The 18,886-nt window shown below is 43.2% G+C and overlaps 1 protein-coding gene across 1 annotated transcript in view; it reads left to right on the plus strand.

Annotated features, from left to right (window-relative positions):
- The first annotated feature begins 726 nt into the window (after nt 1–726).
- The window catches only part of RAD54L2 (RAD54-like 2 (S. cerevisiae)), a 43,650-nt gene continuing 25,490 nt past the window's right edge, over nt 727–18,886 (plus strand). Inside the window, 1 exon segment of the mRNA XM_010080713.1 lies at nt 727–877. Within this exon segment, the coding sequence (XP_010079015.1) occupies nt 727–877 (151 nt within the window).

Consider the following 18,886-nt stretch of genomic DNA (forward strand, 5'->3'; position numbering starts at 1 on the left):
CTTCTTACCCTGCTTTACAAAGGGATGTAGAACCTTTAAAAACTGGATCTTCGTTCTCTTCTATCCGTACCATTGTTAAAGGTAATGCTGTCTCTGTTAGTTGGAACAGAGACTTCAGACAGTCTGTGATGAGTAGCTGGTGACCTTCGCAGTGGGTACAGCTAAGGCAAGGGGTGGTTTCTGTCTGTGACCTACGGTCTGCATACTGCAGTGATGTTTGCAGTGCTTGGGTATCAGGGTAACAGGTATCCGTATGGGATTCTGAGATTGATCCTTTTTTCTATGCTTCGTATTTGGACAGTAGTGTTCTGAAGTTGTTCACCTAAGTTATGTACTTTTGCATCTTTATATAATCAGACATTGATATTAGGGATGTTTCTGTTGTGTACATGTCAAGGATACCAAGAAGGAGGTGTTTTTTTGAGGGATTAGTTAAGATATTGGTTCCGATATTGGTTCTGCAATGCTAGCTCTATATCGTTAGGGTACATGGCTTATGGCATCCATTTTCTACACAAGATATTGGGCGCAGTCTGATATAACTGTTATTTAAAAGACTGATGGCAGGTTTGTGTTTTTATATGCAGTAATCCTGCAATGATTTTGAGCCTTGAGGCTCAAAGGTGGGGCTTTACTGGGCTCATTATGTACCTCTTCTCGTTTCTCGCAGGGCTGCCTCACGGTAGAACATGAGCAGGTAATGCACAAGGAGCACCACTGGGAATCATGTCGGACGAGTCAATCTCAGGGAGTGATCCGGACCTGGACCCGGACTTGGAGCAGGAGGATATGGAAGAGGAGGAGGAGGAAGATGAGGAGGAGGCGATGGAGGAGGACAATGATGGGGATGACGAGGAGGACTTGCTTGATGAGAGTGGTAAGTGAATGGGGTTGTGAATCTCTGTGTACATTTGTTACGCAAAACTGACGTTACCAATTTTGGTGAGTGACACCTTGGTGGATAGCATAAGGGTTAGGATTTGTCCAGTGCTTGGTAGGCAGGAGTGTTTATGTGGTGTTTAGTTTAAATAGGGATTTAATGTAGGCTACATTTGGACTCCTGGCAAAAAAAAATTTCCATCCGGAAAACAAGTCACAAGCATAAATTGTAGGGAGGATATAATTTTTAAAATAGCTACAGATTCTGGGGAAACAATTAAATAAAGAACTAAATAAATAAATTTACAGTTACTTATATTATTAAAAGGATCCGGTGAAATTGAATATGTTTGCATCACTGGCTTGCCCATAGGTCAACAATTTAATGGATGCTTTGGGCAATTACTGCTCATTTGAAATAATCACCTTTAACAACTGGAAAATGTTATTTTCTGACAGCATACAGGTTGGGTTGTTTTGGTTGGTTGGTTTACAATATGAAAGGTGGCAGTGCTCACTCAGTAGGTCGTCACCTTCTATGCTTGCCTGTCCCAGTCTCCTCTTCAGTTGGGACCAATATAGTTGTTTGTGGACCTGTGCTGTGCAGGTTACATTTACAGAAGGTTAGGTAACTGTTCTGGTTCATGGCATGGTCCTAGAAACATGTTTGTTGGTCCAGCAGAAGGGCTGATATTCTAGGGCACATAGACAGGAGTGCATGGCTCAGGTGGGAATTCTCCCTGGTGTGTTCACCACCAGACTCCTTGTATGGTAAAACTACTGCCCAAGCTTAAGGGGGTGCTGTATTTGGTTCCTTTAAAATTGTGATTTTTAATAATTTTAAAGGGCATGCAGATTTTTGAATGCACCTGATTCAACCTACTGAGAATAGTCTTCCTTTTCTTAGCATAGAATGTGTTAAAGACAGATACTTCTCTCTTCTAGTTGCTAAAGTATTTTGGGTTTCAGAGTACATTGTTGTCCTCAAGTATTGTTTTATTTTTTTTATGTTCTTTCAGCCACCTGCTGCTTGAAGATGCTGTTTTGATTTAATATGCTTATAAAGTGTTTACACAAATGAATTTTATTCTTCTGGTTTTCCTCACGTGATGGCTTTTTCTAATGAGAAAGTAGCAGAAATGGATGAGTTAGTTCAGGTAAGAAAGGGGAATTCCCAGGAGATAGAGTTATAGGGGCACAGATTACTTTGTCTCAAAGAGACTGGCAGTGACCTTGTCACTTTCTTCACAGGAACCTGCACCCAGCAAAGCAATAGGAAGTGTGACATTGTAGACAAACTTCTATTAAGAGAGAGGAGTGGCTGTGTGTGGTGTCCAAGTGGGTCATTCCCCATGGTTATTTAATCATAGACCTGTATATTTTATCATCTACATTTATACTATTGTGGCTGAATACTCCTAATAGTTCATCAGGATTATTCTTTCCAAAGCAAACAAAATTAATGTAGGTATATCAGAACATCACTAACCGTTAATGACAGCTGCTTATTTTCATCTTAAAACACTAGAAGCATGCTGATGTTTTATATTTCTTTAGTGACTGATTAAAAATAAATTAATAAATGTTGGAAATAATGAGGAAGAGTAAAAAGACAATTTACATATAACTAATATGAAGTGGTTTTATAGTTGTTCTATAGGTACAGGAAAAACTTTCTTTCACCGTCTGAGCAGAGCTAGGTTGCCTCTGAGGTTTGAGATTGTTCCAGCTTTAGTTCTGTCTGCCAGAATATCGGGATGCTTTCTGCGTGCTTAGCTGTGTAATTATTGTTTTCTGTGGAGGTGTCCACTCTGCTTTTCCTGATATCTCTTCATAGCTACATACTGCCTCAGAAATGTCATTTGACATCTGTATTACCTTAGATCTAATATAAAACCAGTCTCCTGCTGTTTGGCCTATGAAATAATATAGCTAACTTCAGAATTAAGAGGATCATTTTCTTTTGCCCATCTGATGTTTATAGTCCTGTCTCTTTGTAGATGACCCTCATTCATAAAAATCCTCTTAGGAACAGACAGTTGTATTCGCAAGAAGGAAGGGCATGCACTGATGTTGATACTGTGAAGCTTTTTAAAAGCTTAATTTTAATAATTTCTGTTAAAAGTTTGTTCTCACTGTTCCCAGCTGTGCAGTTCTCCTCCCCTCCTGGTATTGTGGTTGTTCTCTAGATGTTCCAGTGGGGATACTGGGAGGATCTTTCGTTTGTGGATGGGCTCTTGCATATGTCTAGCACGACAAGACTTAGAAAATTATTAATCTTTCATGGTTATTTCCTTGGAAGGCTGACAGGCTGCATATATGTTTTCTCCAAATTGAAGCTGATTAGTTGTTTTAAATAATAGTGGTTATAACAATTATAAAACTAACATTTTTACTGCTTGCTTGCAAAATAGTGGCTTTGTTTTGGGCATGTAGGTTTTCTATGTTTTGATGGTGACTCAGATTACTTCAGAACCTTCCAGGGTTAGTGTAAGGTTACCCTGGCCTGCTGATGGTGGATAGCCTGGTCTCAGACTCAGCAGCGACGTGTGTTTTGCATGTTTAACCTGTTTTTGTCTTTTTGATTTATGTTGTGTGTGGAATTAATACTTGTGGTGGTTTCAGTTTCAGAATTTTCTTTGTTTTCTTTTACATTCTGGTAATTAAGAGTGTTCTCTTCAGTTTTGGTGCAGTTTGTCTCATTTCTGCTCTGAGAATCTGAAGCTTTGTTTGCAGTTAGTACAGGCTTGTCCCATCGGTGTTCTAGAGTTTTAGTTTGGACTTTTGTGGTACAAACTTTCAGTCTTGATGAAAGCAGTTCTTAAACCTTCTTCCCCTGCCCCCAAGGAAGAAAAAGAGCACAGAAGGCTAGTTTTCTGAATATTCCTGAATAAGTGGAAGTTAATAACCACACAGCTTACATCCTTTGTACATTTATTCAGTGGTGGTCAGTTAATGAACCTTAGGGTCACGTGTAGGAGCTCTTACAGCTTTAGTCTTTTCCTCTAGAGCACTTCTTCCAGGACTTACCTACCCTGACACTTACAACCCCTTCCCAGTGTCTGCCAGACTGCACACCCGTCCTAGCGGCATGCTTCAGTCCTAGCCACAGGCTTCCGCTGCTTTTCCAGCCTCGTCATCCCTGCCCACTGCATCTGTTTTCTCAGCACTTGTGGGTAGCAGCGCTTGTTTTATCGTGTTCGATTTTGTGATATCAGTGCGTGACTGCTAAGAACTTTTTTTGTGAACTCCCCAAATCCTTTTCACTAGAGATGTGATGTACTGATGACTGTAGAGATGAAGGGCTGTTTCAAGTGCTGCACTTTTTCTCTGATCCTGGTATTGCTCAGGGCTGTGTAGAGCTCCATAGGAATAGAAGCTAATTTGAGCAGGGAGGAGACAAACCTCCAATATGGATTTTACAGATCATTTCAAATGCAGGAAGTGTTTTTACCTGAGAGCTTTCCCAAGGAAGACTGAATCCCACTGTAGTGCTGTTTTTTCACTTTCTGAATGTCTTTGGATTATTCCAATTGAAGTTTCTGGAATTTATTGTCTCCTACTCATACATATTGCTGTAATTCTGCTATTAATTGTGATGCCTTAATGAGCACAGGCGTTCAGACACTGTTCTCAAAGTTGTGTTTGCATTACGGGGTGTGTGGCACAGCAGTCAGGGTTTGGACTCAGTCCGTCTGGGATACAGCAGTGGGCAATTTCCCAATACCACGGTAGTACTGCAATTCTAAATGTACAGATGTACCAGGCAACACCAAATAATAGTGTATTAGGTGCTCCTGTTGTGATATGACACTCTCCATGCAGTTAGCCTTGTCTTCTGCCCTGTGTTGTCTGTCCGCTTTGCCTGTTTTCTCCTGTCCCATCCCCTCTTTCTTTCCGCAGGGCTGAGGGCATGCTAGCTACGTGGCATCTCTGTTTGACCAGTGGAGAACAGGAGAAGGTGGGAGGCAATCTGCACTCCCTCTTCCCACCTCAGACTCACACTCTTCCTCCTTCTCCTCCCTGACAAAGTGCTGGAGCAAAACAAAACTGCTTTGTGTGGACTTTCTGTGGACATATGGACCCTAAGAGAGGAGTGAATAAGGAGCACAGTTGTGTTGTTGGTACAGAATCACAAGTCCCAGGAGGGTGGAGGACGCATGGGTGCCTGTGCTCTTTTGCACTGCAGCTTCTCGGTAGGGTGAAGGCACCAGGGCCGAGTCTCAGGACCTCTGAAAGACTGGCACAGGAGGTTAGTGAGGGGAGAGACCCTTTTCCTCGCCCTAGCCTCTTAAGACTGTGCTCATTCCTGTCTGTGATATTTGATAGTATCATGACACATTAAAACAGAGTTACCTTGTTTCTGGAGCATGATCCAGAATGTATTTCAATGTCTGCTTTTTGTTTGAGCTTGAGTTTCCCAAGATACCAAGGCAGGAGTGCTTGCCTTCAGATGACAGTCACTGTCGATTCAGGTTTGAAAAGCTCTTTGCTTTCTTTGAACTCTTGCTAGAGGAAAGCCTGTTTAGGTAAGGGGGTACTGCTAGATCAGCTTCGCGTACAATTTTTACTTGATGGTTGGGGAGAAAAATGTTGTTCTGAAATTATAGTAAGCGTGAATTTTGTTTAATGTGATGTTCCTTTGTGGCTCATCATCATGGTGCATGCAGCAAGGGGTACAGTTACATTGAAACTGAAATAAATTTCTAGCTGCCTGGATAATTTCCTTGTCTAACCTGAGGGGAAATATCCATAGTTAACACCATACTTACTAGAAAGTTCATTAGTACCTGGAGTTATTAAAGCTGAAATTATTTTGGAAATCTGTTTTTAAAGTGATGTGAAAGTGTGGGCTAATATTCTCTTTTCTCCCTGCCTGCGGTCTGTAAGTAGTTTGCCTTTTATTTTGTTTGTTTGTTTGTTTGTTTTTAATGGTACCCAAATGCATCCTTGAGGTGCAGGGAGCTGCTGCTCATTTTGGGAGACCATGTTGTTCATGTGCTTCCCACCCCAAAGTTGTTCCATCTTTTCTTCTCCCCAACAAAGTGCTGGAACAATGCAAAACTGGTGTCTGTGGGACTCCCCAGCTGAATGTGTGGGACTGGGAATAGAGCAAATTTCTGTCCTTACAGGGGAAGAGAGGAAAGTCTTTGGTATAAATCTATTCATTTAGCAGGCTCCTCTGCTCATGTACACAAGTTTTTGCTTTTCATCTGAAGTTATTCTTGTAAATTAAGTCACGTTATACTCACTTGTGTGAAACTCGGAGGCAGAGGAAGAGTGTGGAGACAGTCTCCTGAATAATACCCTGCTAAGTTATAGTCTATTCTGTATAATTTTATATCCAGATTTAGAAAGTCCCATACTGCTGGAGAAAAAAAAAAAAAGGAAAGGAAAAAAAAAAGCAAGCGGGGTGGGGGGGAGCTGCTGTTAGAAAGTAATTTACCTGCACTTTTTGCTTGAATTGGAGGGTCCTGCTTGTATCGGTAAATGGAGATTAGTCCCAGCAACCTGAAATCTTTTTGCCTTTACTTTTGACCAGACTGCACACCATTTGCTCTTAGGAAACACTAATTTTAAGTTGTCCTCCCTATCTACTAGAAAATGAAATGCATTCCTTAAGAAGAAGAGAAGGAGAAAATTTGTACTTATTTCCTTAATCTCTCAACTCCTCTTAGAAGGCAGCTTTTCACAGCTGTGTGTTTGGGTATCGAGGGTACATGGGAATCCAGAGGCTGAGGCAGTTTCAGAGGCTGTAGCTGCTCTTTGAGGAACCCTTTCATGAGATGCTTCCATCTGCAGCTGTACGTGGGCACCGTGGACTTGACTGGTTCTGGCTTTCTGCCCCAGACTGGCGATACATGTGCTTTGATCTCTTGTCCTTGTTGAGCCAGAGGCTGGTGGCAGGGGCTGAGGACTGACAGAGTAAGCCTGGAGTGGAGAGGAGGCTCTTTTTGTTGATTGAAAAAGGTGTGGAAAGAAACAAAAGTCAAGGACTTGCCTAAATCTAGAAAAGTGCTGAAGACGATCAGGAGGGTCCCTTTGATTTTAAACTCTGCTGTATTCTTTGTGTATGTATGCCAGAGTGGTGGGTGCCAGGAATTAATAATCCTATAATTTAATCTGCAAGTTACTGTTTGCAGTGTACAAGGTGGGTTTCTGGGGGGAAAGGGAAGAGTGATGATTGACATCTTTCCATTTTTTCCTTCCTGGTGGACTTTCCTGTCTCCATTCTTCTGTTGTGGTTACTTGTGGCTGGATGCAGCTCCCTCTAGAGTCCACCAGGACGGTTTCTAAGGAACCTAGAAGGGCACAACCTGGGGGAAGCAAACCTCTTCTCAACAGGAACTGCCCTGATCCTTGTAAGCCTCAGAAAGCAAACCTGAACTTCCTTGTACCACTGTGCACTTTGCTGTTCTTAAACACCCAGGCAGATTTTAATGCTGGTAGTGACTTTCCATAGACTGTCTTCCAAGGCAGTAGTTGCATGCAAAGGGGATGGCACGTGTGGTATGCTACAGGTACAAAAGTAATCGCTACTTGTGAAGGAATTTCCTTGCGAATTAACATCCTGCATACTGGTATGTGTTTAAACCTTATCAAATTGTTATAGGAGATTACCTTAGAAAACAATCCTTATGGATCAGAGTGTTTAAAGATGCTTTATCTATCATATGGGTGCAGGCCAGGGGGCTCACCCTCAAGTCAGCTGGTTGTGGATAACTCTGAGTTGGCAAACCTGCATCTACCTGCAGATGTTGCAGGTGTTTCTTAGGTGACTTGCTATAACTAAGAAGTTGAGGTTTTGTTATTGTTTTCTCAGTTCCCGAAAGGGATAACAGCATCTCCGATGTTGCTTTGTGTCTGGTAAACATATGCTCTCCGCCTCCGCAAATCTTACATTCGAGACTGGTGTTGGTTTCCTAAGATGCAGAAAGTTAGGAGCTGGCTGTCTTCTGTGTCTTCACAATCCAGCTGAATAAAATACAAAGATATAGTTAGTATCAAAGGTGAAAAGAGACTAGATACTGGCATTTGCAAATTTAGCAATCCTGGTTACTTAGTAGTGCAGGAAGGTTACATTGAAATTGTAGGGAAGAAGGTTTGACTCTCATATTTAGGAGAAGCCCCACTGATTTCTCTGGGAACTTTGCTTCGTTACAGAAGGCTGCATGTTTTACCCATTATTTTTGTTCTGGCAGTTTCTCTGTAGCACAGTCTGTCTTTCAGAACAAATGGTGTTCCTGTGTGCAGTCTGAGGCATTTGGACCTGCCTGGCCAGCGACTGTCTGTGTACCCAGCACGTTGTACGGGAACTGCTAATGCCCGTGCAGACCCTGTGGCAGGCACCCAGCTCCCTTGAAGTGGCCTTACTGGACTCACTAAATGGTGACATTAAAAAAAAATCCTCTTGGGTGCTGTACTGGGAACAGCCAGTACCGTATGCTTTGTCTGCTCCCTTTCTGTTAGCTCTCATTGTGGGGGGTTGGACTAGATGACCTTTAAAGGTCCCTTCCAACCCAAACTGTTCTGTGATTCTGCAGATTGTCTTGCTGGGCACTTTGTGTTGAGGCAGTTTTGATTGTTGGAGGGTGATGGAGGCAGGTGGAGGTCCCTTGTCTGCAGGCTCTTTGCCCATAAATTGGGAAGGAAAGGGGAAGGTGGGAGGAGTGGCGCCTGGGGTTTGTGGGGGTTTTAGTGCCTGATTCCAGCATTTTAACTAACCCTGTGAACTAGGTTATTCTCAGCAGGGTGAGGTGTGGCTTGAAGGCTGCTGTGGGAAGGAAGGATGAGATCCTGAGAGCGCTGTCCCCCCAGCCCCCTTTGCAGGGAGTTACAGACTGACGATGTTGCAGGTCAGTCGCTGAGCCTTTCACCATCTGCCTGCTCTGTCCAAAAGTGCCAACTCTTTCCTGGTCTCCCTTGCTTATTCTAAGCAGGGGAAAGATCTGAATTAAAATATTGTGACTCCTCTGCCCCCCTCTGAAGCTCTCCGACAGTGGCTTCGTTTTTGAGAGGGTGGCACAAAGTCTGGCATACTCTAAGTGTTATATAACCTGGAGTAATGACTTGCTTTACTTCTTTAAAAGGAGGTGATGACGCCAGAGCTCTGCTTCCTTCAGACCCGCCGATTGGGCACAGGGACTCGCTGATCTCGTGAAGTGATGTGGTATTATAACTAGCTACGCTTTTTTCCTATTTTCTTCCTCCTTCCCTTTCATCTATTGTGTATGATGAAACACAAACTAGAAATCCTTCTCTGCAGTTCAAGAACAGCCCACGTCCGTGGCTCTATATTTTCTGTATATGTATCTATATGGATTTTCTCAAATGTTTTTTTACCTGTAGCTACATGCTTTCCTCTCTTAAAGCTGCTACGAGCATGAGAGTAGCATGAGTGCACGGAGGAGCAGGGTCAATGAACAAGTGGTTATTAGCTAAACAAAGAATTGCTCCAAGTCTTTCAAGGGGAGGAGGAGTATGTTGTTTCTTCTTGCTTTTCTGATAGGCTTTGCTGGATATAGAGGCTGTGCTGTATTGTCCAAAAACTTGTTTTTCTCTTTTCACAAAGCACCAGAGAATCTCTAATGAGGAATGGTCACACTTACTTCCCTGTCGTGTTTGCTACCTTTTTCCCCATGTATGTTTTCAGTAGCCAGCTTTGTACCGCACCTAGTCATTGCTAATAGATACACTCTGTCATCTGCAGCTTCTGAAAGCGTGACAAAATCACAAGGAAACTAATTAGCAAATTTGTAATGTGGTATTTTCTCTCTTGAACAGGTAAGGAGTAGCAAAGTGACTTTGCCAAGGTCGCCTCATGAGCATGATGGAGCCAAAGTCAAAATCCTCTGCTTTGCATTTGAGGCAGTGCCCCTTTTATTTTCAAATGTACTGGGTGAAACACTTTTCAGTTTGACATTTGAGTTTAAACTATGCAAAGGGTCCTTTTTTAAATTTTTTCCTTAATTTAGCTGGTGTTGTGCTGTTTTTAATGACTGGTTAAATAAAATGTACATGTAGCTATATGTTATGAGAGTGTAATATTTTTAGCCAAGAAGCAGCAGCATGTTTGGAAGGAGGGGGAACTGTTTTAATTAAATAACAAGTATTCTTCAGATTTTAAAACACTGTATCACATTAGTTATTTGCTTAATCTGTCATTTTAGTTTCCGGCGTAGACTTCATAGAAAACTGCAACACTGAACTTCCAGAATTGTCTGACTCATCATTTGGGTCAAAGTTTTTTGATGCAATAACTATTTTTTATTTTAATAACAGTAGTTTCTGCTACAGATGTTGAAAATGTTCACATTTTCTTAAACATGCAGTTCACTGACTCAGTCTGAAAAAAAAAATCCAAGTAGGAGTCAGAAGACATTATTTTCACTTGCAAATATGCAAATAGGAATGAGACAGGAGAAAGCTACAAGATAAAATCTTTTTGGGCTAGGTGAACAGAAACTTCTAGTTTAATTCTCTGTCAAAACAAATTTTGCAATTAAAGCATCTGTAGGTAATCTTCGTCTATGTAAAATATTTAAATACTTGAACCATTAGAGCAATTTTAGAATGGCAGTTTTGTGTACTCTTAGCTTGTGATTTATGTCAAATTTGCACTTAGATGAAAACTGGAATGAAATTAAAGTTGTACAAAATCACTCTTCTGTGGTGCACAAATACATCATGTCATCTGTAGCAGCAGAAATGTATCAAGTTATAGGGGGAAATGAGAATCAGTTTGTTGAATATGGCTGGAATTGTAACTCAATGGGTTTAGCTTTGATTAAGATGATGATAAATATCTCTGATATGAATTCTTTGACTTAAAATCATCACATCTTGTCTAATAAGAGCTTGTTTTCTTACATACATTTAAACAGCCTTTGAAAGCCTGGGACTGAAGTCTGAAGCAGTGGATGTTTTGCCACAGTGACAGTCTGAAAAGCATTTGCAGAAGACACTGTGTTTCATCACTACCTGTATTTTGTGTGATTAGATTTTTGTTCCATTCTGTACAACTCCCCCCACCCCCTGTTATTATTTAGATGAGTGTGGGAAAGAGAATAAACCAAGATATGAATACAAATAAAATGAGAAAAAACCAGACTGATTAAATGTTATACCTTCGAGTTCAGTCCAAAACTCACTAAAATCGGTGGAAAGAGTCCTCTGCTTTTCCACGGTTGGTTTAGATCCTACTGGAAGAGAGTTTTTATTTACAGTGCAGTGTTTGTTTAAAAAGCAAATGATTCTCAAAGCCCAGCAATACCCAGTTGCCAACAAATAGTGTTGTGGAGTTTGATTCTGTCTGAACTGTTTTAGGTCGATAAACACCACCTTATACCATAACCAACTCAAAACTGATATTCTTGTGTGTTTTCCGTGTTGCTAAAACAACGTGGAAAACAGTATGGGGAAAGTAGCCTTAATGATATTTGTATGTGCAATAGCAGCTGATAATTGAGTGAGATGTGGCTGCCAAGCCTTGTTTAATATCTTACAGCTCAGATTGGTAGGCAGCTTCTCTACGTGTTGGTGATCAGTGGGGTGTGCAGCAGCAGCTGGGGGATGTGGAACGGGTCTGCGGGCTGGGGAAGGGACTGCACAGCCAGCGTGGAGCATCGGGGATGGGTGAGGAGGGTCTTTTCTGTTCTGCAGGGTGGCAGTGAGATGAGCAGCACCCAGGGCCATCGTGGGCGAGACGGGAACCACCCAAGCTTGCAGGGACCGAGAGCATGGTGGCACATCATGGATCCAGTGCTTCTCCCCCACACTGCACGTGGTGGGCTGGATCAGATTGATGCTGAGCAGTCCCGGAGCTGCTTGGCCTGCAGAGCTCAGCAAGGGGAGCAGTGGGTTGAGAGAACCAGGCTGAAGGTGGAGGACAAGCTGGTCTAGCAGAAGGTGTCCCTGCCCATGGTAGGGGGTTGGAACTCAGTGATCTTTAATGTCCCTTCCAACCCAAACCATTCTGTGATTCCATGACAGTCATGGGAGTGGGAAAGGAGATACTCCAGCTTGAAGGGATGAGGAAGGCGAGTCACTTGTGATAGAGAGTTTGTTGAAACTTTTTAGTTGAACTGAGTTTAGTTTGATTCCCCTCCTCCCATCTCCAATGTTCTCTGCTATAGAGAGGAGCTCGTGTCCTGAAAAACCTTACGAAGGAGCTGCTTGTGTGCGTAGGCAGATTTAGGTGTGAGTTTTAACCCTTATGAATTTGCAGTGCTCGGGGATGCTGACATTGCTGCTGAGAAGACTTGGCAAATGAATACAAACCATGTTCTGAGGGTCTTCATCTTGATATTCTCTGAAAATACAAATTTTTATAGTGATTTTTTTTTTTAACAGGTGAATCTCCTGTGTTGTTTGCAAGGGAACCTCTCAAGTGACAACATTTTCCTGAGAAGCTTCTTCTGATGTATAGTACAGTCATACAATTGCAAAGAGCTTGTGGTTTGAGCACACGGTAGGGGAGGTGTGACACCTCGGTAAGATTGCAGACCCTGCAGGGAAGGGAGAACATTCTTCCTTACTGGCAAGGCTGGCCTCACAGAAAAGCTACTGAGTAAATGGGCTTATCCATAACAAGATTACCTTCCATGAGGAGATCATTTTATAAACTGACTGTTTCTGGCAGATCTAATTCTTGGGTGTGTGAATATGTGTTTATCATGGCTAATGGTGATGGCCTCAGCGGTAGGCTGTTGTGTAGGAAAAGGAGAAAAGTTCCTTTCCATTTTGCACACTAAGGTGAAGAAGGAAATTCCCTTTTTGTTGCTCTGTGCAGAAGGACAGGTATAGGTCACCTGTTTCCCCCGGTGTACTGAACTTCCATTTTCCTTGTGCTTGGTTGCATGCCTTGAAAAGTACCCAGCTGTATTTACACAAATACTTGTCTTTAAATCTTGCTTCCCAGTTTCATAAGTCGGTTAGGTCAGATGCTGAGGTTGTGTTTGGTTATTTATTCCAACCCTACAAAGTCCTTATAAGGCATGCTGCAAGATCCTCAGCTATGTACTTTTTAAAATATATTTGTCCCTCTTTTCCCCCTTGATAAACACTGTACGTTCTTGTGTACCAGCCAGGCTATTTGAATCTGTGACAAAGGTGAAAGGCTGTCTTGTTACTGAGCCTCTTAATTTTAATACAGTTAATTTTTATTTGGTAAAATTTATATGGCCCTACTTATGAAAATAGCACCTTGGGTTTGTTCCGAAGCTGTGATGTACCCTGAAGCAATGAGGATATTTTGATGGTAGCAGGCATTCACTGCTCTCTGCCACACTCTCAAATGAAAGGTCTAATAAAAATGTCTGGAGTCACACAAAGGGTAAGTGGGCTCTGCCCTGGCTGTGTTTGCAGATCTCTAGATCAACCTTTACTGTTGTGAGTGCAGCACATTGTCCTGCCGCCCTGCAGATCTGTGCCAGCGCTGTTCAGACACAGCCTGCTTCGGGCTTCTTGTGCCCGTCCTGGTTTTCCCGACTCTCACTTGCCAGTTGTTTCCAGCAAAGAGCTGACTTCTTTATGTGGGCAAATGCTTGCTAGGAGTGAGCTGATTTCATTACATGTCTATCAGCCCAGGTTTGCTGTTTGTTACTGTTCAGTATGCCTGTGAAAGGAATCAGGCATAAAAAAGTCTCTGTAGCACTGAAGGAGACCAGGCATGATGGTTAGCTTCTAGGGATTCAATCACTGCTTTAAAGTGTTTATTCTCTCCTGTACCTGTCCTTCTGGAGCAGATGGGGAGAAAGACTCTCTAAGAGTAAGCTTATGCTCCACAAATTCTGAAAGGCTGTTTCCTAAAAACTGAGAAATCTCACTTGTAGTCCACTTGCTGCACTGAGAGCCTTCTGCAGCCTAGCGCTGCTGTACAAGCTGCTGATTTAATGAAGCAAACAGGATGCTCTTTCACCTGTTATTGTGCAAACAGGTTACCAGCTCCAAACAAATTGCTCAGGTTTCAGTCTCAGTTGTCCAGGTTTCTTGGAAGTTAGCAGGCATCACGCAAATAGTTCATAAAATCACAGATACCAAGATAGTTTTCAAAGCCATAAAGGCTGTACTGCTTTTTGCAACTTGTTCCCCTCCCTCTTTTTCTTTTGTGCTGTGAAACTTGAAAGTGGGGTTACGGTCCCACGTGTCCCCTGCTCTGCACGTCCTGTTGTCTGTTGGGATTCCCCTTGCGTGGGGCCCCGCCAGAGCCTGAATGGTTATGTAAGGATTTTTATTTTATTCTCAGTCTTGGTCTCTGCCACTAGTTGAACTGGATCGCGGGCTGAGTGAATGGGATCTGATCCGAACGGCGTGCAGCTCTGCTGCTCGAGATGAGAGAGAGGAGAGAGACCTCCCCCGTACACACCCACTCAGCCTCCCTGCTCTTCTCCTCTCTTTTAAAACTCTTTTCCCGGGCCTAATTTAGGCTGCTCCCGCTGATCCGGAACACATACAGAAGCCAAACCGACCGGGCAGCACAGCTCCAGGCATCGGTCCCCAGTGGAGCAGCAGCTACCTCGGGCAGGGCTGTGTTGTTTGACTCCCCAAGCAGGGGAGGAGATAGTGACAATTTTTATTGAGGCTGAACACGAGGCATATTTAACTAGTTATATAACAGTGACCCTGGTCTATCTCGGCTGGGTGCAGGGAGGATATATATGCGTACTGATTCCCGTCACACCGGCTGGGTGGATTCAAGCACTGGGAGCTATTTACCAAAGTTATTTTCAGAAACCTTAAGTGCAGGTTTCCCTGCCTGTACCCTGGACTGTTTTATCAAGAGACATTTCCCACTTGTGAACTGAGCAGCCAGTGAGAGTGGATTTAATGCTTGCTGGGCTGTGAGCAGAGATAAGGAGTTGTTGGGAGTGACTGGAAACTTTTGTCCTGAAGACCCCGAGACAAGAATAGCAGAAGGGCTGAGCGCGTGTGGCCACACTGAACAAGCGTTGGGGCAGAGTCGCGGGCAGAGCTCCTGCCTCAGTGCACTGAGCAGCATGTTACTCTTGGATGAGTCTCAGCAGTTTCCAGGTAGGACATAGGATGGGCTTTTGTGGGTTTTTGGTCGTGTGTGTGTGTCCCATTAAATGTTCCCTCTTGTTTTCCCATTATAGACCATTCCTTCTCACACCCCTGTGCTGGAGCACCCTACTCAGTGGCCAGCAAAGTGCATCAGGAACCAAGACTCTTCTGTGGGGTCAGGATTTAACTTGGAGCTTACCTGGCAGGGATGGAAATGGATGAATTTTCAAGAGTCTTGCAGTGCTTGTTGGTGTGATGGAGGGGATATGAGAACGAAGCTCTTTCTTTGTGCTTTTAATTCTGAAGTTTGGTGATGTGACATTCTGGCTCTGGCTGTTCTAGTTTCTCCTGCTGTCGTTTTGTAATGCTGCAAAGGTAATTTTTAGCAAGAGAGGAGGCAGCTGTCAATATCAGTATGATTTTGATCCAGTGTCCTCCCCCTAACCCCTTCAACTTTTTGTGTATACTTCCCCCAACATCCTACTCGAGAGGGAAATATGTGGTGACTTGCTGACCGGGCAGCAGCCTGGGCACCAGGCAGAGCTGTTGGTGTTTGCTCCACATCCCCTAGTTAGTGCCTAATAGACTATGAGCTACTTGGCTCTCCCCTGTCTCCCCCCCATCAAATGGAAGATGCTGGTGAAACTCTAACAGGAGTTTACAGTTTTGGGGTGGCTGCTGCTTAGTTTGCTTGCTGGTGAGAGGACATTGTCTGCTTGAGAATAAACTTGGTTCAGATTTGAAGAACTTTCTAAACTTGTAATTTAACTTGTTACTTTGAGGTCAGGTGGGGACGCCAAGCTTCTTTCACCTTGTCAATGTGGCAAATACCTCCAAAGTTCATGGTATGAACTTAGGCTGGTCAAAAATGGTCCCCAGGAGTTCCAGCTCTGGGTTCCTGGGTTATTATAGGAGTCCAGTGCAGTGTGGGCTTCATGAGGAGTTTTAACAGAAATAAGCCATGCAGTATTTGTTGCCCATTAGTGGGAGGGGGGTGGATGCTAGCAAAAAAAAATCCATCTTTTTTTGCTTTCCTCTGGTTGTGGTGGTATGACAAAGAAGCTACTTCTGGGAGAGTGTGAACTGAGAACAGAAAGAAACTATGATACAAAATGAGTATGGATAAATGATAAATCTGGGTGATACAAGTGGCTTATGTAACTCAGTCTAGATAATAGGTATAAAAAGAGAAGGCGGGGAGGGGAGGATGCTTTTGGAATGAGACTGTAGGTCATAGATGGAGGGAGAATGCAAGGTTAGAGGCCTTCTGAAAATTTTGGGTGGAAAGGTGTTTTGGAGTAATTTGTACAAACATAAGAGAGCAAGACTGCAACTTAACTTTGTACAGTGTTGTGCTCATCAAGTTATAACGTCTGGGGCAAGGTGTATTAGTCTGCTCTACCAGTAGGAGAATTATCTCTGTTGAGGAAGAATTTGCAACTGATTTAACGTGATTGAGTGCTGGCTGGTGGATCCAGGGGGGTCTACATCCCACTTCCATAGCCATGTTGTCCCGAAAGGATGATAAAACAACACAAGGTCACAGAGTGAGTCTGGGTCCGAGTCAGAATGAAGACATCATGTTCTTCCCTACCTTTATGCTTCAACTGCTGGTCAGCATTTCTCCTCCTCTCCGGTTTACATGACTTTTTCCCACTCCAGGTGCCTGAACAATTCTTTGGGGTGTTCAGAGTAGCAAGTGCTAGATATGCAGTGCTGTCCTATCTGTTCAGTAATTTATAAGTGTTTCTGGAAAGTTAGAGAGCATTTTAATTATTTTTATGGTAGCAGCCACCAGCTAGTAAATCTAGGTTTGTTGCAGTACACTACCTATCCCCCATTTGAAAAGAGCCCGTTGCCCTGCAAGAAAAATGTCTCTCATTTAAAAAGAGCCCTGTCTCCTCCCCATATACACATAAGCCTCTTTTTTGACCATAGAGGTAGTTGTAATTTTAGCAGCCTTATGAAGGAACTGGTGTTGGTGTCTTCTATCCAGGCTGTAATGAGCTGAGCTATTGGAGTGTTACATATTTTTGATGGGGATGTCCTTGTGACATTGTGGCTTAATTTTTGTGTGAGTCTGATTACCATGAACAACTTTGCAGCCCTTTGTCAAACTCCTTTAGCAGCACACAAAGCAGCACTAATATTTTGAAAAGGAAAACTAGAAACAGATTGTTCTTTGAGGGATGGTGTTTCGTCCTGGTCTTATTAGCTTTCTCCAGTGCTCTCGGTCACTTTTCTGGCTGGACTTGATGGGAGAAGTGCCAGTGGAATGCGGTGGCACACAGGCTCAAACTCAACAGTTTGTGTTTTTCTCCCAAGTGATGCCTCCCTCATTAAACAGAGTCCTTAAAAATTCTTCTGAAATGACTTTAGACACTGAAACACAAAAAGGGAATGCACTGAAGTTCTGTGCTTTGTTACAATTCTAAAAAAATCCACAAGTATGTTTTGTTTTTCCAAGTAGGAAATTGTATTTAAGGAAAGGAAAGAGAGCCTGTTGGTCAGAGTGTAGGACAGGGAGCCAACAACTTGGGGGTTACTCAGTGTTGATACCTGCCTGATTTCTTTGCCTTAGTTTCCTCCTCTGCAAGATGGACAGGAGGGTGTTTCACAGGTTACTGTGGGGACTGTGTCATGCTTGTGAACTCCTTTGACACTGAACTAGAGTGCAAATGCCAGCTATTGTAATTTTGAAATCTGTCCTCTTTTATACCATTGCTGTCATGAGCAACACCAAAGGAGCACTCAGATGCTGAAGGATGCTTTATGCTGGCATTATTTCTCTTTTAATTTAGGAGTGAGAATCATCTGTCTTCTCCCCCGTCCCTGTTAACAGGTCCCGAACGAAGCTGTGGTGAAGGCTTGAGGCAGAGATTAAAGTTCGGCTTGTGCTCATTGTTTGTTTGCTGTTTTGGTGGCCTTGGAAGCGTGTGGCAGCAATAATCCCTCCTTTATTATTTCTCATTGCTCTGAGGGTATCCTGGTATAAAGCTAATGCCACAACTCCCAGCTACCTAGTGTAAACTAATGCTTATGTAATCATTGCATAATGCAGAATGCTTGCTCCCCTACTCGTCCTCTTTTCTTAGTCCCTGATATTTATCCCTAGAAGAGTCATGGTAGCAGCCAGCTGGATTCACTGCTGGGAACATGTCAAAACCCCTGTGCATCTGTTTTCTGAAGTTGGGAGGGGAAATTCCTCTGTTACCTAAATCAATATTTATCCACCTTAATAGAATAGAGCAGATTATTATTTTTTTAAAAAATAGTGTTGAACTATTGTGAAAATAAATAAGGTCTCATGGTTAAATCTGGATACTTGTGGTTTAGATCCCTATGGTAATTTTTGTAATCCGGCTGGCAAAACTATATTCTGGGTTACTAGTTAACTGGGAAAACCAGAAAGGGGAGGTTTCAGTTCCCTCCTGTGTGCAGCTTGTTGAAAACTCCCCAGCACTTGAGCCCGAAACACTTCCTGACTCGGGTGCAGTAGTTTTATGTAACTCCATTGCTCTCGCACACCCTCCGCTAAAGGACAAATGTAACCCATCCCTGCCTCACTCGCTACCTTAGTGGCTGCATTTCCTGGCTTTGTTTCCCTGTTTTGGCTAATGCCCGCAGTGTCTGTGCAAGAGGAGGACGCAGTTTACATTTTAGGTTTGAGGACTTCTCAATAGAAAAGTAATTTTGATTATACACCTAGAAGAGGGATGCCAGGTAGCAGCATTCAACATTTCTCCAGTTCTTGCCATCTCAAAGCACTATGAAAATGTTTGAAGTTTCACAACCCTCCTTTGAGCACATAGGAGCTGGAAATGGACACGAGATTGCCTGGTGCTCTGGAGTGACCATCGTTCTTCCATGCTGCCTGCAAGAGGGAGGACAACCCAAGGGACACCCCACCTGGGCTGCCTTTGGGGGGCTCGTGCAAGGTCCCGGAGGGGCTGGGCACGGCTGCCCTGGCACAGGGCTGGCCGGA

This window comes from Pterocles gutturalis, unplaced genomic scaffold, assembly GCF_000699245.1.
Source record: "Pterocles gutturalis isolate BGI_N339 unplaced genomic scaffold, ASM69924v1 scaffold32949, whole genome shotgun sequence".
In the NCBI taxonomy this organism is placed as follows: domain Eukaryota; kingdom Metazoa; phylum Chordata; class Aves; order Pterocliformes; family Pteroclidae; genus Pterocles; species Pterocles gutturalis.